Below are 25,761 nucleotides of genomic sequence, written 5' to 3' on the forward strand. Positions count from 1 at the left end.
CGTAAACATTGTCATTTGTGGTTAAAAAATATCCTATAGTCCATTCCAGTCGAAGACAGACTAAAAACAAACATAGATTTACGTATTCCGTGCTAATAGCTCAGCTACATATACACACTGCTAACAGTTCTTGCTTATACATCTTCATTTATAATACAACATTATTCCACTTATATCCACTTGATTTTTACTTGCAAAGTTCCGATAACACCATTTTTCGCAAGTCCATAGTGAATATCATAGATAATTCAAGCTCTCGACCAATGATATCGCTTCAATTCGATGTCAAATGTTGTTTATTTGCATTTTGACCCTTTTGGTTGGAATAGACTACACACACTCAATGATATGGAGATATTACTATCGAATGAATGAACGAACAAATGTCTGTAACTCATTCGTTCTTTAAAATACAGATCATTAATAAAAATGCCGGTACACTATACACTAAAACATTAGGCTACCTTCACAAATAGGCCGAGAAAATTTAAGTAAAACTTTAACAAAAATATTACTTATTCTATATATTAATACGATTTTCTCTCCTTAATACAAAATAATGGAAGATACAAAGCTTTTTACACTCGGAGCAGAGAGTAAGTTGAAAGTGACAGACTAAAAAAAAAAAATTTACAAACATTTGTGTTTAAAATGATAGCGTATTTATAGAAAATGGGGAAGTCCCTTTGTATCTTTCGTCTATGTATATAAGATATATTTCAGATTATATATCAGTGATTATAGCTGTAAATAAAGATAAAATATATATGTATTACATAAAATATTTTAAGCCACTTTCAGGTTACTCTCTGTTCCCAGTCACTTAAAATTATTATTTATGGTGGGCATTCACGTATACTGAATATTGGCCGTACCGAGATTGGGCCAATGTTTGAAAAGTATAAATCTTACAAACTTTATTGAGCGAATAATATTTCTGCCATTGAAAGGGTTTGAAGCCCAACAAATATCGATTCCGATCCGTGACCAACGACTCGGCCAACTTTCTTTAACAAATATCGATTGATCCAACGCAGTTATTTTTACACTATCGAATATTAGATCAAATAGAGTTGGTTGGATTTAAATATGTTTGTGTGTGAATTATGTAGTGACGTATATACTAATTATAAATTTAACTTAATTACTAAAAATGAATAGTTTTTGTTGAATAATTTGATTTGATAATACAATTTCTTATTGCTCACCACAATTAATATTAACATTAATCGATAGCACGCTTATCGAATAAATTTAAACTTACGATAATTTAATACTTAATGAAAATCGATATTAAATCGATTCCCAATAATCGAATACTGCGATTGCAATCGTTTCAACCTTGTCTGAATAATAAAAATTTACATCTAACTTTTTAAAATTTCACGTTATAACCGCGTATACAGTTTTGAATCAAATAGGGTTTTTTTTTGAGTATACATTATTTACTTCGATCGTATAATCCAACTATAGCTAACAAACATATATGATGTATAACACGATTTTTATTTACCAGCTCAAATATCTATCCATCCTTTTCTAAGTCACGAATAAATGTTGTCGATAGAAAGAGAGGCAAGATAACTTGACAAAACTTATTAAAAGTGAAGCGAATTGGTAGAGTTAATTATGTAGTAAATTATTATATTAATAACGTAGGGGGGGGGGGGGGTATTTGTTCATTGTATCAACATTATATTGAGCAATAGAAAATCTATTATTGTTATTAATTTGACTACTATACTTAGAGTAAGAGGTAAGTTTAAGTATTTTTTCCTCTCGAGAAAATTTGTTCGCTTCGAGCATTAATATTGTTTAAGAAAATGTTTATTATATGACGGCTTTATACGATACTATGTAATAAACCGTCAACATTTAAAAGTCAGCGTTTAGATGAACTTTACATGAGTTAACACCACTGATCTATTTATAGCTCTCACTTAGAAACAGTAGTCTCTATTAGACTTTAAATCTAAATACAAAAAAAACGCCTAATTACAATTCACCCAAATCGCAAAAATCAAAACTAAACATTAAACTATTATTGAGAAAAGGCAACTGGTTCTCGGTATAATCTACTTCCCAAATAGTGGTACATTTAATTCAACACTGTAACATAACAATTCAGAATCGTTTTCATGAATCTACTGGCACTTATAATAAATTCTAAGCTCAAAAAGAAAAAGAATATATTGCCACAGACTAAAAAAAGAATGACAATTTAAATTTCACGTATAATGTTACTGGATAGGGACTATTTCATTGTGATAAGCTATGATTGTAAATATTTTACACGTTTATTATAAAATATCACATTCAAAAGGCATTGTTAGTTAACCAGCAGGTTAGTGAACCATTTTCAAAACCGGTAGTAATTTTTGCTTTGAACATTAACAAACAGTATAGCTTTTAATTCAACGATTGAATTTGATTTCTGAATTTTAAACCGGAAATAGGAGGATATTATCATTTTAGTGTTTTCAATACCACGTTTTAAATCGCATTATACATCCTATGTTTGTACTAATATTACATCTAACCTAATATGGCGGCTGTAGAAAAGAAAAAATAATAAAAATAATCGAGTATATTAAACATATATACAAATAAATACAATTTCTGTCTATGGACGGTATTGTCTATAGTTTCTTTTTTCGTGGTAAAAATATTCTTATTACTATTTTTTTCATTCTGTTCAGTCGGTGAAAGTGAGAAAAAAAAACTACCTTACTCACAACCGGTTAAAAAATTGACGATACACAATAACTGTTAAGCGGTAAATAATATTATATTAATTATTTTAAAGCTGTGTATAAAATGATTAGAATAATTCATTTAATGATATGGCAACATTCGCTTTCAAAATGCCGCTAGTGCATGCCAAATGACTGTTAGGATTGTATTACAAATGTGTAATGGCAGTTCTTCAAAATTAAACTTCTTTTTTTTTAATAAACTGCTTAGAATTATTTTTTAATACAAAACAAACTAGTAGCGTAGTTGTTCGTATCGTAAGCTCGACATAAATTTATTGTGACGAATGACATTCGGAATTAAATGTTGCCAGCTCATAAAATGAATATATTTTAAACAAAGAGCAATTCCGAAACAGCAAATTCTTCTGCGAATTTTTAGTTCAACGTACATCATTCACAATTAACGAAACAGCTGATGAAACCAAATTACAGATTAAAAAGCGCAGAAGAGTGCTCATTTAATTCTATTTAATCTTTCAGTTCTACAAAATAGACAATATATTTCCGATATTCTCGATTTTGAATCGATGTTTAATATTATTTATAACGAATAATCGATTTTTATTTAATCGTTTCAATATAAAAAATGACTTTAAGACCGATCTATATATTATCTATTCTATATGACCATTGCAAAAAGATATAAAAGCAACTATTGGTTATTAGTTTAAAATAGTGAGGTAATTATTACGTATACATGTTATTAAATCTACTTATATCTATGGTATACACAGTTTTGTCTTTTTGTTTGTATGCGTGTCATGTGACGTGCTGTCCCGTTCTAACATTATGGTGCTGGAAAGAGACAAGAATATCTTTGAAACTATTCCGATGCCGAACAATAATTACGTAAGATCTTTAAAAAAAGTATATTTAGCAAGTTTAATAATTTGACTTACGATGTTTCAAAACTGAATTCATTAAATTACCTCAATGCATTGATTGCTGTATGGGTGGGTAGTTGGTGTTTTCACTTTGCTCCTCATTCTGGGATTCGTGTTCATCACCGGATTGTTCACCTTCTTGGTCTTCGTCCTCTGATGATGAGAGAAGACCTGAAAGGAATAGCATCAGGTATTTAGTCAAATTTGATTGTACAGACAGACAGCAGTTCTTACAATGAAGATAGTCAAATTAGTTGATTTTAAATAGTTTTTTTTTCTTGTTAAATCAAAAATTCCTTTATACATTACAGCATAAAGTTAAATAAAAAACTACCACCACGCCGGTTCGGAAAAGAAAATACTCTGACTTCCTTGTCTAGTCGGTTCGGTTGGCATTCAAATGAATAGGGTGTAATTTAATAAAACTTAGTGCCTTAACAACTCACCTGCTGTAAACTGGGGGTTGGTGAGCGCGTCGGGCCAGTATCTTTTGCTAATGGACGACCCGTTTTTACTTTTCTTACCTCCTGTAATAAAATTTACAAAGATACATTATACGATACAGACATCCATGACAGAGAATCAAGATTTGAAAACTTCTGAACGTTATGTGTCAATAAATCACCCATTCATCAGATGTTCTACCGCTAAACAACAATACTTAATATTCTTGTATTCCGGTTTGTAGGACGAGTGAGCCGGTGTAACTACAGGCACAAGAGGCAACATAACATATCAGCTTGGTGACAAATTGCTAATGTCAGGAAATGGTTAAAATTTAATATAACTACCTATAACATTACATTGAATTATAATGAATGTCAATGAACGAATGAACGACACGTACCAGGCTTGTCCTGACAGTCCAGCATCGGTTGTAATATACGACGTCGCGCGTTAATGAACCAATTGTTGACTTGCAATAGAGTGAGTCGAGTCTGGGCCGCGAGTGACCTCTTCTCTTCCTCAGTTGGGTACGGATGCTGGAAACATAAATATATCATAATTATACCGCTATCCTGATTACGCAGCTCACGTCATTTTGTTATAACATAAACTAGGCGAGTAGGCAAATATAAACTAATCTGTATTGTGTTGCTGTTGTTTACTCATCGTCTGTATGTTTTAGTGGGGATTTTGAAGACTGACTAGTCCGTAAATGGTTTCAGCAATGCCCTTCTTACCTTCAACAACTAGCTCATGAATTATAAACACAAATTAATATTCAATTCGAAATACTGAACCATATCGACTTTCCGAACTCTTGAAGGTTCAGTGAGCCAGTTAACCCCTAAAATCTATTCCAATGGAAGTAGGAATAAAGATAAACAAACCTTAGATTTACGTATTTCATGCGACTTGCTAATAACTCAGCTACAATGTGCACTACTGAGAGTTTATGATTATGAGTTTATCTTTATTTATAATACAACACTATTACACTTAACTACTTATTTCCACTTTTATGTTACTTCCAAAATTCCGATAACAGTTTCGTTGCGTTCAAGCGCCATTTTTTCGCAAACCATAGTGAATATCATAGATTACCAATGACCAATGATATCGCGTCAATTTGCTGTCAAATGTTGTTTATTACACTTAACAGATCAGTCACAGTCGGAACAGAGTATGATAAGCTGAAGGTAGACTGACCACGAGGTGCTGGAAGAGCCAGGCGCGCATGACCTGCGTGGCGTGCCGCGGCAGCACGCCGCGCTTGCCGCCCTCCTCCTCGTCGTCGGCCGCCGGCGGGGGGGAGCCCGACACCGACGAGCACGAGTTGGAGTTCGTGCCTGCGTACACACACACGTACATACATGTGCATCTTATGTATTACATAACGTACACGACTAAATATATTAACCGACGTTTGAGAATAATTCAATAACAACAAATAAAATTGTAAGTTTTGTGTAACAAGTTTAAACAGACGGTGAGAAAGAGAGAGAGGGAGGGAAAGGTCGTTATTACAGCACGACACAATTTAAATGTAGCATCAGCATATTAAAAAAAAAACAATCTATAGTAAATTAGGAGATTTGTATTTGGTTAAATGACATTACAAAGTATTACATTTGCGCAAAGATAATTTTGACATAAAACATTAATAAATATTGATAATTACATACGCACTTAAATCGGGTGTGATCGGTTTTACGAATTTTGCTGACGCTACATCTAGGTTGTGTCGTACTATACCTATACGTTTTTATTTACCAGGTAGCATCACGATATCAGTTTATAAATCGTATATACTGAAACATCTATCTACTGGTATAAGTTCGATGTATATCGGTTTAGCAGATTTTGCATTAGGCGCAATAAAAAAAAAAAAATATTTTTTTTCGTATTTTACATAGAAAGATAATTTCATATTTCATTTGATATAAACTTTTATAGAAACGTTTTTCTTACCCGTAAACGAATCCGTGGAGAGGAGTCCGGCGCCGATTTGACCGATCGGTGTCGAACCTTGTACTACGAGAGCCGCTGCAAACATTTGCATATATATAAGATTTTAAATTAACATGGTTATTTTTATTACTAACAGTATTTAAAACGGGATATTTACCATGTTTTTTATTTTATTTTACTTTTTTTTTAACAAGATATTTTTTATTTTTATTTATTTATTTAAGATTCACCAGTGGTAAATACATCAACACGTACAAAGGTATACAATTTTAATACAACTTCAAACTAAATGCATTACCTATTAAGGTGAATACCACTTGCAAAGATAAAGTTGGAGATGACAAACTTACAAATAATTAATTGTTAGTAAATCAAGGTTAAAAATGAAAAGATATTCGATAATGTCGAAATATCGAGCTCAAACAAATAAAAATAAAAAACATGGTAAATATCCCGTTTTAAATACTATTTGTATATATGGTTATATACTACATATAATATACAGCTTACAATAAATATATTTTTTTATTATATTAGGTAATTACTACGTTGCGCCCTCACGTGATATGAAAATTAATATTATTTATTAAGTAATAGTTAAAAAATGTATTAAACTTCTTATTTTTAATTATCATGCTTATGTTTAATTTATATTTTCAATAATTACATTGTCTAATATGATAATGCAGGGTGAGACTACCTGTAAGAAGTAGAACTTTTGCCTTGATTATTTTGAAATGTATTTTATTTTTTATTTTGGATGTGATATTGTATCTACTGTTGGTTGTCTTAATTAATATAAAATAAATAATGAAAATATTCCATAAACCGTCAATCACGTTTCAAGTCGCTCGACAATAGACAACTTTACAATATATATTTTGTTACAAATTTAAATTGTGAATGTTCAAAATTTTGTCATTTTTTTTATCGTAGTTATAATATTTTATTTGGATCGTTACTCTGTTAAATTCCTTTCCGGTTAGATAGCTGACATTAAAATTAATTGAACTAAAAATAACTTTGTATGAACAAAATATAGCTGTGATATTGTGTATTAAAAAAAAAAAAAATATTTCTTTATTTTTACATATTTGGATTTGATCAACTATGATTCCTGCCAGTTTATCTCTGAACCTGTTTTTTTTTAAATGAAAACGTCGTTTAAACCTATTTGGAATATCCATCAATACAACGAGCACCTCAAGAGGGCGAGTGTACTCACGCGGCTCGCGGTGCTGGAAGGGCAGGTCGGCGACGGCGGGGTAGGCGGGGAAGGGGGGCGCGGCCAGCGGCGCGGGGGACTGCCGGGACACAACTATTGTTGGATTATACAGTTCACTCACTCATTCATACAATCATTCTGGAACATCGAACAAAGACTTTAAAATTTCAACTTCATAGTTTAAAGTTTCATTCGTTCTTGGTACCCAATTTCAACATTAGTACTTCACTTGAGATATAAATTATGATTTAGGAACAATGAGTTACGCTTTATAGAGGTACATAAATTAATTTTGGTTAGTTGGGGCAAAATCAACCATGGATTCATTGTATCATTCGAATCCAGTCAATAGCAGTTTTATTAAAACTATAAAAACGGCTTAAATCATTCGATTCATCTTACTCCAACATACTATTCTACATTCATAGAATATTTGCACATTGCATCAAAACATTCACACACACAACACACATTCATCGCTAAAAATATTACATTTACACGGAAATTTAATGTTATGTGCTTGTAATTATACTATATTCCAACCATAAGAGGAAAAAAAAGCTAAATAAACAACATTTGACAGCAAATTGACGCGATATCATTGGTTAATCTATGATATTCACTATGGATTTGCGAAAAAATGGCGCTTGAACGTAACGAAACTGTTATCGGAATTTTGGAAGTAAAATAAAAGTGGAAATAAGTAGTTAAGTGTAATAGTGTTGTATTATAAATAAAGATATATTAATCATAAACTCTTAGTAGTTGCATAATATAGCTGAGTTATTAGCAAGTCGAATGAAATACGTAATCTAAGGTTTATTTATCTTTTTTCCCACTTCCATTGGAATAGGCTTCACACTGGCTCACGCAATGTTCAAATAGGTACCACATATCTGTGTTAAATCAGTTAGTGTACTGTATTTTTTTAAAACCACTAGTAAAAATACCTATATCATAAATGTCAGTCATTCATAACTAGATCGTTCATTCATCAAACAACTCACTTTTCTCACTTATTCAAATATGTCAATTCAAGGTCAAAATTTATTTATATTTACTTCTCCTGCCATCGGAATGGACTATAGATTTACTTTAACTACACCGTATATTACAATAAACATATATTACCTGATACTGTGGCGAGTTGGACGTACTGGAATGATCATCCATCGTCCCAGAGAGATTGTTGTTACTTTCAACACCACCTGGAATTGAAGAGTAAAAGATCTAAAGTAACTGCTTGTCAATATCCCACAGCTGGGCTAAGGGCTCGGTTGAGGAGAAGGATAGAAGCTTAATCCACCCTTTTATTACGTAGATCCACGGTCACTCGCGATAATTTCTTCGTTTCCCCACCAAGGAGCTCGAGGTAAATTATTAAATCAAATTAAAAATCTTAAAATTCACAGCTTTTAAGTCACAATCTCGCTATCAGTTAAGATTAACGTGTGCTAATCACTGAGCCAAATTTTTTCTTGTAAATCCCCTAATTTATGTACTTCTGAGTTATGCCACTACCGCCGTAAGTTACCTCAATGTTAAATATCATTATGATTGGTAGTCGTTACGGTGTAACAGACACCGTTACTTTACCAGCAGTGTTAAATCTGAACCCGTGGATTAGCTCGCCTTTTAGGGGTTGGTCATCAGGTATAAGGCAAAAAAGTAGCCTATGTCCTTCCTTGGGGTTCAAGATTGCTTCACATTATTACAAATTTCATCAAATTCGGTTAAGTGGTTTGACCTTGAAAGAGCAACAGACAGACAGAGTTACTTTCGCATTTATAGCATAAGTATAGATTCTTGTAAGCCTTACCCGCACTATAGTCAGTTCGTAACAGGTTTTCGCTCTGCATTTTAGTCTTCAAACACGCTATATATCTGCCGCAGAAGTCTCTACACAACTCTTGAACCTTTTCCAATTCTAGGAGATGAATCCGAAGGACCTGAAAATTTCAATATAATTTTGTTACGAGTGGTAATTTAAGCCTGTACATCTCTTGCAGTTTGGTGGATACACTCGAGGCAGATTTTCATCCTACACATGTAGGTCTCCTTACTAATTTACCATGATAATTAAATATACCGATTATGCACATGAAAATTTAGTCTTGCTTTCTTGGATGCTAGGAGTGGGGACGTCTTTTAGGTGACTGTAAAATCGTTAGTGTAGATTTAATGTATGAAACTAGTTTTTAAATAAAGTACAAGTTCTGGTCCTACACATTATGAGGCGATATTAAACAAAATGTTGGTGAAAAATTCATTAAATAATCCATAATATATATTTTATAATTATAATGTAGATTGACATGACTCCTAATTACAATTAAATGTTATTTGACTTTACACTCCTAAAAAACTACCTACTCTCTCGAAACTATTGGCCGATTCTTAACTAAATCTATACGCAGATTTACGTCGATCTATTAGTATATTAATGAAGAATCATTGAAACACCAACCAACCTGAATGCTCTTGATCATCAGCCCGTCTATCTCTGGATCGTCCACAAGGAAAGGTCGCCTGTCCCTCCTCTGGTGTTGCACGAAGGCTTGGAGGTCTGCACCGAAGGCATCTGCAGCTGGAGGCTCCGCGCCAGCTGTCGCTTGCTCGCATCTCTCCAGGAGTAGAGCGAGGAGGGGGAAGAGTGGGTGTCTGAAATTTGTTAACAAACCATATCAATAATTTTTTTAAATATATTTGTAAGTAGATTGTTGTTTCAATAATAAGGCAGTCATATTCACGATTTAAAGAATGAGTTATACTTCTACGTGTAGAATCTAAGTGCGGGTGCTACTTACCACAAGATAGCCCAAATGGTCCATCTGCTTTGTAAGGTTAACTTTCTACACGGAATTAGCCGATAGTCATTAATTTATAAAACTGGTAGAATGTATTAACATGATCATTATTAATTTTAGAACATAAATAAATACACACAAATCAAAAGATTGAAGGATGAAGATGAAGATGTCACTTCTAGTTTCAGTGGCACCACGTCGGCTCCGACATTGCTGAGAGTCAGTTCAGGACTGGACAATCCGACTATGGACGCGACCATGCGTGTCCATAGTCGGATTGTCCCGTTCGAAACTGAAGTGTCCACGCGAAGGTAGAACAGCTTTTCTTTTTTTCTGAGACTTGCGGTCATCATTTTCCCCCCAAACCCCATTACATATAGTGACACTAACGCAAGCAAATTTAATCACTTACTTGTAAACAGCGCGCTTGTCCGCTTCGAACTGCGCCTGGTCGACGTCGGTGGCGGGCGCGCCGCCGCCCTGCATCCCGCCAATTTCACCACCGCCACCGCATCTGATCACAACACATAATCTCATTATTATCTTCACCTTCATCATTATCGTCATCGTCATTTTTATTGTCATCGTCATCGTCGTCGTCGTCATCGTCATTTTTATTGTCATCGTCATCGTCGTCGTCGTCATCGTAATCGTCATCGTCAGCGTCATCATCACCGTCATCATCACCGTCATCATCACCGTCATCATCACCGTCATCATCACCATCATCATCATTATCACCATCGTCATCATCACTTTCGTCATCATCACCATCGTCATCATCACCATCGTCATCATCACCATCGTCACCATCATCGTCATCATCATTATCACCATCGTCATCATCATTATCACCATCGTCACCATCATCGCCATCATCACCATTGTCACCATCATCGTCACCATCATCCTCATCATCACCATTGTTACTATCAACGTCATCGTCATCATCTTCATCGTCATCATCGTCATCATCACCATCGTGACCATCATCGTCATCATCATTATCACTATCGTCATCGTCATCATAATTATCACCATCGTCATCGTCGTCATCGTCATCATCGTCATCATCGTCATCATCACCATCGTCACCATCGTCATCATTCACTTGCATTAATATTATTGGTTAGCGCAGAGCGTTTTATAACTCAATCTAAAGTAACGAGAAAATTCTAGAATACAAAATGTATATATATTTCGGCGTCATTTGCATATATATTTTTTATGGTACACCACACCATTGTTACGAAGTTCTATTACAAAACCTATGCAATTATCAATATTAATTAAATTATTTATAATTCGTAAGATCACGACCATGACTTATATTATAATAATCTCTTTGTGCAAATTTTCCTCTAGAAAAACTACCTACAAATCTGTCAACTGCGTACCTACAGTTGGATTAAATACTCATTATAACATTATTTTGCTTTATATTTGGGCTCCATATTGCTTATTAATTATAGTTAAAAGTAACATAACAAATTGTTTTCTACACGTTACACATCACTAGTAGGCAGGGATGTGGTTACCGAAAAAAAAAAAAAAATTGTAAACGATACACCAGTTATGTGGTCCTGTGGTGTCGTTGACAATACAAGATTACCATAAAGTATTATTTTGATCTCAGATTATGAGACGAAGAGCAAATAGAGCGGACGGAACTACCGTCTAATGCCGAGTCTTTTTTGTTAATAATCAAAAGTGTTGTCACTTCAATTATTAATAAATAATTGACTGATAGCGTTCGGCCGTAGAGTACAGTGTTACCCCCATTCCCACGCATCGCCTCTTACAATGTGCTTACGTGAAATATTTCGTTAAATATGCTTATTTACGATTTACGATTTCGGCCAAGACTTCGACCAATTTTTGAAGCTGAGAACTTGGCCGATAGTAGCCAATTTATATATTGAAAAAAAAAACTCTCCGTAATATGCATCAAACATGTGGCTGCCTCTTGGTCTTGGTTTGGATTAGAGGTATTACTAAAACCGTTTTATTAAGTATACTGCGATTTCCCCGCGTTAAACGTTATGCTAGGGTCAAAGCGTGATGGTCAAACGCAAAAAGATTTTTCGAATCAAATTTAAAACCCGCAAACAACAAAGCAAAAACACTCCTTAGCTTTATTAGTATACATTAACAGGTTTATCTCTAAATTTTCCTCAGGGGAGTGATTAGTGTTATGATGCTGTCTTTTTCTTTCGAATGTGAAATCAGTGATGACAGAAAGGGATGAAATTATGTTTGACTAAATACTCGTTAAACACTGTTTGTTCTTATACGTTATTTTATCAAACAGTCTTCTAATTGATTACGATAACACGCTACTCTTCCTATATTTTTCGTCAAATCAAATGTATTTGAACTATCATTTCGAGAACACCATTATTTCTCACGATGCTTCGTAGTTATTATTACATTTTATATTAACAGCCTGTAAATTTCCCACCGCTGGGCTAAGGCCTCCTCTCCTCTCCCTCTCCCTATATTGATTAAAAAATTTCGACTTAGACTTTAATTTTGTTTGTTTATTTTTGTTAAATTAAGGTAAAGTCAACTTTAAATTTTAAAGCACATGTTGTTATAATCAGCAAAAAGTCTGTACCAGGGATGTAACGGAGGTAATTATACCGGAACCGAAGGCGGAGTCGGAGTTTTCCAATTTGATTTATCGGAGTCAGAATCGGAGTTGGAAGCAGGGTCAGAAGTGGAAGCAGGAGAGAGATTTCTTATTTAAGGACAAATAAAACATTATTCAGTCAATTTTTTTTTTCATTTTATTTTTTTAGTTATAATAAAACAAACTGTGAAAACAAAATTAGCATATAAGATTTTAAATTAACATGGTTATTTTTATAACTATATAAGTATTTGAACCGGGATATTTACCGTGTTTTATAGTCTCGTGAACAAGACATTCGTAGATAATGTCGAAATATCGAGCTCCACCAAATAAAAGTAAAAACATGGTAAATATCCCGTTTCAAATACTTCTAGTAACAAAATTAGCATGTTTCCAAATAAACAAGAAATTAAATGAAATGACTTGAATCCCAAAGTAGCCGCCGCTATGTTATGCTTCGACCTCCGATTGAAACCTACGATTTAAAAGTGTCGGAGCAGAAGTCGGGCTGAAGGTGTAATAATGATCGGAAGTTCCGACTTAATGGAGTCGGAGTCGAAGCTTCATTACATCCCTGGTCTGTACATAAGACACTTATGGCCTACATTCGTACGAGTAAACATTTGTAAATATAATGATTTTTTTTTCATTTTCTTGTCGAATTGTTTTCCCTGTGGGGTTAAGATGAACTAGGAGGATTAAAAGATTTAACTTCCTGCGTGACACCCATTGCCAACTTCGTTGAGCTCATAGCCCATTACTTCGTCCCGTATACGTTTCTTCCACAATCATTTGGTTTTCTTTTTGAGTTGAGTACATAAATGATTTTGTTATTTTTTGTCTCCTTTTATAACCAATATTTATTTATTATTATTTATTTATTCACTAATGTCATCGTTATATAGATCGTATATTGTGTGTTTAAATAATCTGCTACTGAATTCTCGTACTTCTTCAATCCTTCTCAAAAACTTTTCAATTGAAGCTACAACAATTAGATAATCAAAAACACATAAGAACTTGTTTATTTTTTTAATTAACTGAGTTGGGTCAGTGGTTAGAACGCATACATCTTAACCAATGAGTGCGGGTTCAAACTCCACTGAATTTTCATGTGCTTAATTTGTGTGTATAATTCATCTCATTCTCGACCGTGAAGGAAAACATCGCGAGGAAACCTGCTAGTGTCTAATTTCAACCAAATTATGCCACATGTATATCTATAAGCCCGCATTGGAGCAGCGTGGTGGAACATACTGCAAACCATATCTTCAAAGGGAGAGGAGGCTTTAGCCCAACAGTCGGAAATTATCAGGCTGATACTATTCGGCCGTTGCGTCTCAGTGTTCCCGTCCCGGGTCCCGTCCACGCATCGCCTCTTGCACTGATTACACGTGATATCGTGATATATCGTTAAAAAATTATATCTATTAAAAAAACATTCTTAGGCCAAAAACTTGCTACTGTTATTTTTCTATTTCCATTTACCTTATAAATTATCATTTTTGTTAAGCTTAAAGCTCGTGCTAGGAGCCCCACTCCTAGCTACAACAATAGCCCAAGAATTAAGGCAATCAAAATCAAACCTGCGACTGTTTCGTCGTTAGCGGCTCTTAAGCCTTTGCGCTATTTTTGCTTTGATATACAAACATACCATATACTAATACTTTGGTTATTTCTTTGTTGACTGGAAGGGAATGTCCTTTGACATTACGTCTACCTTTGATAAATAATTAAAACGTATTTGCCCACACCCTGCGTTACGAAACTACGGAGGTGGTTTGTCTTTGAAATTAGCCCCCGGAACCTCAAGTCGATTAGTTAAACAAACATATTGCAGATTTAAATATAAATATAGGGAACGATATTAATATTTTTGTTGTTTGAAGGGTGAGTGACCCAGTGAGACTGCAGACATCAGGGATCAAACGCCATGGTTCCCAAGTTTAATGGACCTTTGACGACGTAAGGTATGGTATGGACGATGTAATCTCTTACAATGCCAATATCGATTGGTTGGCTCAGTTGACAGACCGCCCAACTATTACAACAAATAAACACTCTAAAACTGAGGATCTCAGGGACTTTGTCAGGACAAACATAAATCAAATCAAAATATACTTTATTCAAGTAGGCTGTTAAGCACTTTTGAATCGTCATTTAACAAACTATTAAGTGAATCTACCACCGGTTCGGAATGTATATTCTACCGAGAAGAATCGGCAAGAAACTCAGTAGTTACTCTTCTTCAACATTTAAAAATACAGTCATGTTAGTTAAACACCATTATATGTAATATATCCTGCCTGGCGTTAATAATAAATTAAAATGATTTAATAAATGCCTATCATTTAAAAATGACAAGAATGATACTATAACAATTACAATAAAGAAATAAAATTTTAAATGTACAACGATAAAATAAATACGTCTTTATAAAAATTCAATAAACTCCATATTTGAAGAAAACAAACAACGAACTGGCAACACTAGACGCTGTGGGCAATAAAAACGGATATTAAAAACCTAACGCGTCGCATTTATCACAAATGTTGCCACTGGATTGATATAAGATACTACGTTTTCCCATTCCACCCTATTTAGGGTCGGCTTAATCTTTCTTAGCCTATATACATACATATCTACATACATACATACATCTATATTAATAATTTCCTAGGATAGACCCGATCATAACCGATCAACAATTATAGATCGTTAAAACATATTTTTTAGTCGACAACATATATCTGCAAAATTCGTATAATCGAGATATTTCGATATAAAATCCATGAAATTCAATGACAAGACAATAGTGTTTTCTACTATGTTTGAAAAAGTACTTCAAAATGTTGATTTTCCTAATAAAAACCCACAAAAAAAAAATCGGTAAAATAACAACAACATAATAACAACAGCATTAAATTAAATTTTAAACCTTTTTATTGCTCCACAAAAACGCTGTCAGTCATTTTGATGACGTCAGATTGTTAAAAACAACAGTCGTGTATGTACGACCGGTATTCATTCAACGTTAACAGCTATAAATGTAAATTGGTATTTTTTGGGAAAATAATGAATTACAATCGCTATCGTTGGAGTTTAATGTACAAATACTAGCATTAAAACTCCAGAAAAGTTGTTTATCAAAGTGCCAAATGGTATTGAAATGACAGTTTTTGCCTATCTGATGCTACACCATGTTTTAGGTCACGTGATATAGACTAAAAATTACGAATTTTAATATAATAAATTAATAATGCTTTTATGACTCGAAATCAAAGTATTTAAGTGTATTTCGTCATATATATTTTAATTTTTGTCAAATTTCTTAATTTATTTTTCACTATCGAAAATACCCTATTCAACGGGCGGCCATGTTTGACGTTTACGGGTGCGTTCAAGCTGTGTAAATAAAGATTATTGTTAACTTTCACCACCTGAATAGAAAATTACATGTTTTATAGTCACAACATTTATAAAAAAAAATATTATAATTAATATAAAGCGTATCTGTTTAGTTTTTCATCCGAGCGAAGCCGTGAATTCATTTAGTATACAAATGAATTTATCATTATGAACAACAAAAAAAACTGAATACTTAGGTACTTAAAAAAAAACAATTGTAAAAATCAAAACAATAATACGTTAGAAATATTTGTGTAGCTGGATTATATTTTGCAAAGGAAAATCGGTTTCAAGTGTCAATTTGAATACGATTGTAACAAAAATTTGAGACACAAAGCCTAGCCTGCTGTTATCAAAGTGATCGGGTTAATTAATGTCGAGTTTAAATTACTTTTCGTCCGTAAGGGTCGCGAAGCTAAACAGGTTCCAATTTTTGATAATAAATGGTATAAAATATATACTATGTATTATTTTGATTACATTCTTAGTTTATACAAATAAAGTAACACAGATGACATATAAAAAAAAAACTGGCCAAGTGCGATTCGAACTCGCGCAGGGTTCCGTAACATTATCTATAAAAAACGACCGCCTTAAAAATTATTCTATTGTTTAGATTAGATTCATGAGATACAGCCTGGTGACATACGGACAGGCAGCGGAGTCTTAGTAATATGGTCCCGTTTTACTCTTTGGTTACAAAACCCTAGAAATACAACAACAACGCTATCACACAACATTAAAATCCCCAACTTATTATTAGCAAACTGAGTATTTCACAGAAGATATGGATGTACCTTTTACTCGTCCGACCCAGAAACTCGAGATCTGCTGGGTTATAACCTAGCTACAGAATACCGTCCTACAGCAATACTTTTTGCAACGGTTTATCTGTATGAAACAGTTCAAATGAAAGCACAAGGATGAGGGTGTATTGGCAATGTTAAGGAGTATTAATATGTATCTAAAAACCCCTCTAAAAAACGCGTAAACAATCCATTACATCACTAGTTCAATACTTCGTAAAGAAACTTCTACAATATCAGAATGATAAATAATTTCGATAGAATATTATTCTACACGGTTAAGAATGGAATAATACCATCAAAAGCTAGTCCGTACCGTAACAAGCTCTCTTCCGGGGAAACAGGGGTTACATAATTATATTCCGTTTATATCTCCCATGGAAAAAGGGGCAAGAATTTTGTATATCCTGCAATAAGGGCGGGGATACACCGATCATAAACAGTAAAGAAAAATACAAAGTTCCTTCCCACTGTTCAATCAATTTTTATGCACTATATATATTCTAATATTATAAATGCGAAAGTAACTCTGTCTGTCTGTCGATCTTCCACGGCCAAATCACTGAATCGAATTTGATGAAATTTGTATGACGAAAGCTTGAACATATGGTACTTTTTTATGTCCAAAACATGACAACAAAATTAAGCGACGCCGCGGCCGGCATCTAGAAGTACATAAAACTACAAAAAAAATTTAAGTTACTATAAAGATAAAAAAAAATTATTACTATTTTTGACTTTAATTAATTTTTGTAGAAGACTAGGCAACACTCAAAGTTACTCTCTATCATCAATTATTATATTCCTAAACGCAAACGTCATAGAAAGTCAATTACCTCATGATTTTGTTTTTAGTAACCCAGTTATCCCTATTTTTAATTGACTGAGAACACATAAGGGTAGTTCTTTATGTAATGCACAAACTTAAGTCATGCGTAAACCCAAATAAAAACATAAATTCTTGTTAAAACGTAGAATGAAATTGTTGGCAGTGCAAAATGTTGATATTTGGGAAAACTCCGAAAATTCAAAAATTAATATAAAAATAGTTAAAGCACATCCAACTCCATCCACATAACAGAACCAATTCTTATTTTAAAAATTAAAATGTTGCATTCAAAATTAGGTTAAAATTTTTTTAACTCTGATCGCGCTAAAAAAATATCACACTTTCAAAAGAAAAAAAAAAACAATTTAGATAAAAAATAGCACAACTTCCCAAATAAATTGATAGCACCATCCAGTATCGACCAGTATACCGCTAACCCTAACATCATAATTACGCAAGCAAAGAGCAGGGCGAGGAAAACAAGAGATGGCGTAGTAAAATGTTTTCCTTCGAGAAATATTAGCTGCAACAAATTGCCACTAGCAAGTAATGTTACCAGTTATAAAAAAAATCTTGTATCATTTTATTTACACGTCTCACAATGTTAAACATGTTTGATTTCAATGCTGCAACATTTTAACTGAATATAAGTTTTTAAGTTTTGTTGTGTTTGTGTTACGGTTTGAAGGGTCAGTGAGCCAGTGTAACTACAAGCAAAAGGTGGCGCAAGGGTCTTATGAGGAATGGTTAATATTTCTTAAAGTACGAATGTCTATGAGCAGTCGTGACGCTTACCGTCAGATAGTCCGTTTTCCGTATGACATAAAAATAAGCCGATAATTGACAATAATATAATATTTATAGACGCATTGTCTATGGGTATTTAATATATCTCAGGATTTTTCATTATTACTCAACAATTAATATTAATTAATTATATTACATATATGTAGTTATATATGTTCATGGCAACCAGATGGGTTTTAATATTTTAAATAAATAAATTAAAATTAAATCAATTTGGTAGTAATATGTTCATTATATTATTTACAAAGTTCGTTCGTTGTAACAGGCAACATTGACTAATTTTAAGACAGCGACTCAAAGGTCTTGGGAGGGTTTCTCTCAAGGACACTCCCGACACTCTAAAGAACCTAAACCGTCGGGTCTAGATTTTCTCTGTTGTGTTTTATTTCTCCTTACATTTCAAAACCAGTAATCCGATTTTGATGAAAATTCGGTGAGAAATTCTGTTCAGACCCAGGAAGAATACTGACCCAAAAGATAAATTTCTTCGTTCATTTGTTCTTTACAACAGATTTCTCACGTCTTCCGAATTCTACCCGAGCAGAGCCGGAACAACTAGCTAGTACGTCATAATCACTCTAAAATATATTCAAAACCTTTTTATAAATGTGTTCTTTAATAGATAATAATTATGTATAATAAATTATTCGTTTATGTAATTAATTCCCACGGATACTTTTACTTTCGTCCATCTAATAATAATTCTCAAATTATCACATTATGTATAGTCGACAAATATATATCAACGTTTTTTATTATCTAAATAAACTTATTAGGAAAAATATGCAAAAAGTATTTTCGTTCATTTATAATGGGTAGGCTGACAGAGATCATCTATTGAAGGTCAACGACCATCCATAGAAATTGGACATAAAATTCTGTTAGAATTGCATTACCTTTAACAAAGCTATTTGTGAACTAAGTTATTATCCTTGTTCCTGTAAAAACAATCGCTCATCAAATAGGAAAATCAACCAAACGTACAAACACACATAAAAATCAAAAAAAGTCCCGTAATAATTTTACAGTATTGAATTAAACGTAAACCTACCACCGGTTCGGAGTGTAAATTCTACCGAGAAGAACCGGCAAGAAACTAACTAGTTACACATTACGTATAAACAGATCCACGGACAGATACGTCAAAATTAATCATATTATTTTATATTAATCTAGGCCAAGTGCCTTAAGCAACACATTGAAGCCATTAAAAAAATTATAAGCAATTAAATTTCTAATTTATCGCCCTAATCGACCATTCTATAATTATGCCTGGAGGTAAAAACATTTGACCAACTTAAGTAAATTCACTTTAAATACCTGTTTAATTTAATAATATTTTACGTGACCATAGACTAACACGTTTGATATTCGCTTCGATCGTATGTCTGTTACGTGAGATGGACCAGGGGCTTGATCACGTGGCTCTTGAATGGCTGTAAAGGTGAATATCTTTACTTGTATATGTCGAAAGAAATTCTAAACAAACCCGTATCGTTGAATAAGATCCTAAAAGGTCTGCTCAAGTGTGGTTCATTAAGAGGTGTTGTTCCTACTTGGTGGTAGGGCTTTGTGCTAGTAATTATTGTTGTGTTCCGGTTTGAAGGGTGAGTGAGCCAGTGTAACATCTTAGTTCCAAGGTTTGTTTCGCATCGGCGATGTAAGGAATGGTTAATATTTCATACAGCGCCATATTCTTTGAGCGATGGTGACAACTTACCATCAGGTGGCCCATTTGCTCGTCCGTCTACTTATATCATAGAAAAAAAACCTTGTAACTAGCAATGTCAATAGGTAATCAACCCACTTCTTAATCTTTCAATTGACTTATCCTACCTCCGTACTCTTTCTGTCCAAGGAATTGCCATCTGATGGCTTTTGGAAGATATCCACATAACCAGTCTCAGTCGGTCGAAAATTCCTTATTTTATTAAGTCTCGTATAGTACTGACGATTGTGTGTTATATTACGTTTTCATTATTAAGGGATGGATATGGTTACTATTAAAAATCAACGTTGGATTTTTGGAACCCAACTTGGAAGCTGAACGGAACACTTAATTAGGACAAGTATCAGTCATTGTTTTTTTTTTTTAAAAATAATTATGATATCGTTATTTTTTTGTTTAGTTTCAGTAACGTTTTTTTTCTATAATTTTGGAAAATATATACACCGTGTGTGTCTTAATATTTTTTTCCTATTTTTATTCTAAAATTGTTAATTACATTATTCTGTAACGGTAACGAGTTTTAACAAAAATTATTCTTACGACCGATAAGAACAGGTTAATAAATGTCTAGGTTAATTTTCAATTTTTTTTAATTATTGTACATTTTACAATATTTGTCAACTATTTCCGGTTTACACGGCGAGCACTTTTAAAAAACAAATCCCAATAAACTGGACCAAATCAACTTTAATCTCAATCATAACCAAATCATACATCACTATGCTCAACAGCTTCCTTACCATGATAACCAAACAGAGTGAAAACTGTAAAAAAAAAACGGAGAAGAAGGCTCAGTATTAACAAAATAAAGGTAGCAAATTCAACAGCCTATACTTGGAAAATATATAAATCTATAAATGTTAAATTTATACTGCTTTATTCTTCAAAATTAGATGACGTAATAATTCTATGCTTGAGTGTGTTAAGAAATTCGCTAATTGGCTAATGCGATAAATTAAAAAAAAAACTGGTTCCTTAATTATTTAATCAAAAAGCGAATGCAAAACACAACTATTTTTTATCTTTGTCACATTTTTATACCAACTTAACAAAACGAACGCGTTCAATTCGGCGTCAACTTTTCAGCCAGCACGCGCCGCTATACGTGTATTGTAAATATTCAAAATTCGAACGCCGGATCGAACGCGGGCGGAATTCAAATTGCTAACTTATCTACATTTGCCGCGCTGAGACTTTGTTTAGTGTTGCTAGTTTATCGATAGAAATATTTTAGTATTTTCTTCTTTATTCATTTTAAATAACAATATATTTTTAAAAAATCAACACAACATTTTAAAATAATGTAATTATAATTATATAAGTTATTATTCTCCATTCAAATTAAACACGAATACTTAGAATCCAAGATAAAAGCTTTAGGAAAACAATAACTAATAGAATAGAAGGAACGTATTAATTAATCAACAAAGCAATTACAATATCAATTATACCATACATAATATAATTGTACACGTGATAATAAATGCAGTATTGTGTCGAAAATGCAATGTATTGTTACACTGACTCACTCATACCTAAAACCATAACACAATAGTATTACTGTTTGGTTACCCAGACAAGCTTGCACAAAGCCACCAAGTAAATAATAATAATTAAAAAAAAAACTTTAATCTTGTACATATATGAGAGATACATTATATATATATATTAGACTTAAGCGAATCAGTCTCTTTAGTCACAGATCAATTAAAGTCTCACAAACAGAATAACTATAACACGTCTGATTTGTTTACTCTATATATTAATTGATCTATATATAATATTCATTAATTTTATTAAACTGAATATTAAATTACTATTTAAGACATTGAAACCTGTCGATTTCTATAAAAACAAAAAATGTTAACATCATTAAATGGTACACATGTGACGTCACTGCTTATGACGTAATTAAAATATTTACAGTCGATTATAGCCATTGAAACTAGACGATGAAAATAAATGTAATCGCTTTTGTGTATCTACAATCTATTTTACAATATATTTTATTAACATAAAACCAGATAAATAAGTTCTTGATTATATCAATGACGAAACCGGACGAAACCGGTTTCCATGTTTAGGTAACAATTAAAACACTAAAATTACGCAATCGTCTCTGAATATGCAATTAAATTATGTCAGCTCGTTATTATACACTTTCGATTCGAGAGTGCTCGAGTTGAAAGCCCTTTGCACTACAATTAAAACAAAAAAAAAAAAAAGAAAACGTATTGGAGACGTTCGTTCGGACGTCGAATCTTGAACGCTTCCCAATTAGTCCAATTTCTCGAGTGTTGCCAGTGCAACATTAATTTTCCTTTTACTAATTTTATAAAACGAGAAATAAATATAGGATATTATTAATTCTCAATTTTTAACTAAACAAATAAACTGTTTTCCGATAAGAAATTAGTAGTTTTACTTCTTAAAGTTGAAGAGGATATTCTTGACTATAACCTTAGAACTGCGATGCCTAATAGGGATATATCCAACAAGGATAGGCCAGGCGAATACCATACCAGCCTACAACTATGAAAATGAACTAAAACACAAACTGACATAACTAAATTATATTCAAACAAGTTTTCTCAATGTTTTTCATCCGTTTGCTACTAAAAATATTAAAAAAAATATATCCTGTCAAGTCAAACAAGCTTCAACCTCATCATTTCGTTTAATCAAATTATGTATTCCAATGGAAGTAGGAATAAAGATAAACAAACCTTAGATTTACGTATTTGATGCGATTTGCTAATAACTCATCTATATTGTGCACTATTAAGAGTTCATGATTAATTTATCTTTATTTATAATATAACACTATCATTATCACTTTAATTTTACTTCCAAAAACATTTTCGTCGACAGTCAAAACGCCATTCTTGCGCAAATCCATAGTGAATATCATAGATTAATCAAGCTCTCGACCAATGATAACGCGTCAATGTGCTGTCGAAAGTTGTTTATTCGGTTTTTCTCCTCTTATGTCTTCTCAAAGTATGCAAATAACTGCAAAGTACCGCACTATTCTATTCTAGTTAAACCATTAACAAGTCAACTATAAAATGAACACTAGAGTGTTGATACTAGAGTATACAATAATAGCAAGTTATCATGAAGATTTATAATATTGTCACGTACGACCTTCTCTATAAAGCGTATTTATTTAAAATGAATAGTTTTATTGTAACGGATATCTTTGTCGCATAAAATGAATAACTCAGAATTGCAGCATCAAACTATTTTTATACATATACATTATTTACATAAGCGTCGGTGTATTTTGTCACTAACTTGTAACATCTCAACGGCTTTACATATATCACATATATAACCTATATCCTCCCCCGGACTCAAACTATAACCATACCAAATTTCATCAAAATCAGTTCAGCAGTTTAAGCGTCACGTTAACACACAGACCGACAGAGTTCGAAAGTAACTCATTTATAATTTTTTTTTTTTTTATTATGGCATTGGTTGGCGTACGAGCATATGGGCCACCTGATGGTAAGTAGTCACCACCGCCCATAGACAATGGGATATTTGTAGGGATAGAGTTGTTATGTTAACTAAACTTAATATCATTAAAATATATTTAGTATAATTATTTAAAACTAATGACAGTTTCAGGACTTACAAGTTTTGTCCAAAAAAAAGTAAACAATAAAAAAATATTTCAATAATCGAATCAATAACAATCTCTTTCAAACGGAAAGAAGTTAAAAAATAACCAAATACAAAAAAAAAAAAAACTGAATACGTTCAGTGTAACTCGGCAGCCATCGTAGCTAACAAATTGTAACTATTAAAATTCTATTTGCTACAAACAATAGATAACCAGTTTCGACTTCAGTCTTGTTAATTAATAATAAATATTGGAAATGTATCGTGGCACAAGTAACAAGCGTATGATTCATTGAATTTCTATTAAAAAAAAGCTAATAGAACTGCATAAAAGATAATGTAAGAGGATTCTTTGGACATGTGACCAATCACAATTGAGGTAATCAGGGGAGACAATCGGGACACGGACATGGGAGAATTCAATCACGGTATTATTAGCCTCAAATGAATACGTATAACAAACAAAACATCAAAAGGTAAATTGAATGTCTGAAGGCAATCTCTATTAGTTAACCTTACTGCAACTATCAAGACCATTTATAAAAGGAAACTAAAATAATAAACGATTGAAATAAGGATAAATCTAAGGTTTTGGATGTATCTAGTTTCAAAATGGCTACTGCCCTTAAAATCTACCAAAAATCATATCCAATATCGAAACAATTTAAACCTATTTCGAAATGTGTAATTGTAAAATATTCCTATAGATTATTCCAAGTTGTAAAGATAAACAAACCTTAGATTTACACATTAGATACGTTTTGCTAACAGCTCTGTAATATTATGTACCTCAAACAGATCTTGATTAAAATATATTTATATAAAATACAACACTTCTCTCCGTAACTTAACCTTACTTATTTTCAAAGTTCCAAAAACAAGTCATCGACATTCAAAACGCCATTTTATCGCGCATCCGTACTGTATATCATAAATTAATGTCAAAGTTTTAATTTGTTCTTATTTCTTAATAAGCATAGTATGATCTATACGCTCATAGCTTGGACCACACATAAACGGCCACACACGGCATAGAATTACGATCACTTAACGTAAAGGAGCATGCTTGAAGAATTTTTAAAAGGTGTAAAATTGTGTTAATGTTTATTAACGTTATTTGGTGAGCAGTTAAGGAAACGCCGTATCGTATATACTTTGTGTAAACATTACATTATAACGTCAAGTGTATCTGAAAATTAGATAAATTAGAACTTGTACCGAGTAGCCATCTCTTGAAAAATTCTTCTATGTGACAATTAATTTAAAAAATCTTTACACCCAAAATTAATATTATAAATTCGTAAAATAGTTTATTTAGTTACTTTTTACGATCGTAATGAAATTTTGCATACGTCACAGAAAAAGACATAGGGTACGATCCAATAATGCATTAAATGCAGGCTGTTTCAAATAACGAAAATATATTTTATGTTATTGTATGAAAACAATTATTGAAAAATATGACATTTAACAAAAAAACCGATGTCTTTTGCTGGTTCTTCTCAGGTCCTTCCGTATTTCCGAAACGTTGCAGTGGTAGATTTTTGTCTACTACTTAGCAAGTGTATCAAAGTCCAAGTCAAAGTCAAAAATCTTTATTCAATATAGAAGTGTTTGCACTTGCTTATTGATTGTCAAAAATCTACCACCGGTTCGGAATTTAGCACCTCGGACCTGAGAAGAACCGGCGAAAGAAACTCAGCGGTATATATATATATATATATATATTTTATTTTAACCATTTTCCATTTACAATGATAATTATAGTTATTTGAAACAGCCTGGAGGCGATCATTCCCAAGGTGTGCAGTCACTCACTTCTATATTGAA

At 32.7% G+C, this 25,761-nt stretch overlaps 2 protein-coding genes across 2 annotated transcripts in view; both read right to left on the minus strand.

The window, feature by feature from the left end:
* Window positions 1–1,674: 1,674 nt before the first annotated feature.
* The window catches only part of LOC125075067 (homeobox protein PKNOX2-like), a 38,845-nt gene continuing 14,758 nt past the window's right edge, over window positions 1,675–25,761 (minus strand). Inside the window, exons 2-12 of the mRNA XM_047686643.1 lie at window positions 10,500–10,601; window positions 9,752–9,941; window positions 9,100–9,229; window positions 8,412–8,488; window positions 7,281–7,359; window positions 6,056–6,130; window positions 5,294–5,433; window positions 4,488–4,623; window positions 4,087–4,167; window positions 3,686–3,811; window positions 1,675–3,551 (exon numbers count right to left, since the gene is read on the minus strand). Of these exons, the coding sequence (XP_047542599.1) occupies window positions 3,687–3,811; window positions 4,087–4,167; window positions 4,488–4,623; window positions 5,294–5,433; window positions 6,056–6,130; window positions 7,281–7,359; window positions 8,412–8,488; window positions 9,100–9,229; window positions 9,752–9,941; window positions 10,500–10,573 (1,107 nt within the window). The 5' untranslated portion in view covers window positions 10,574–10,601 and the 3' untranslated portion in view covers window positions 1,675–3,551; window position 3,686. The remainder of the gene's footprint in view (window positions 3,552–3,685; window positions 3,812–4,086; window positions 4,168–4,487; window positions 4,624–5,293; window positions 5,434–6,055; window positions 6,131–7,280; window positions 7,360–8,411; window positions 8,489–9,099; window positions 9,230–9,751; window positions 9,942–10,499; window positions 10,602–25,761) is intronic.
* On the minus strand, window positions 10,584–11,204 carry LOC125074950 (prostatic spermine-binding protein-like). Its single transcript, XM_047686435.1, has 3 exons — window positions 11,099–11,204; window positions 10,752–11,038; window positions 10,584–10,601 (listed from the first exon to the last, which is right to left on the minus strand). Exons 1-3 carry the CDS (start codon window positions 11,202–11,204, stop codon window positions 10,584–10,586), a joined length of 411 nt encoding a protein of 136 aa, XP_047542391.1.

Source organism: Vanessa atalanta, chromosome 29 (genome assembly GCF_905147765.1).
Source record: "Vanessa atalanta chromosome 29, ilVanAtal1.2, whole genome shotgun sequence".
NCBI lineage: Eukaryota > Metazoa > Arthropoda > Insecta > Lepidoptera > Nymphalidae > Vanessa > Vanessa atalanta.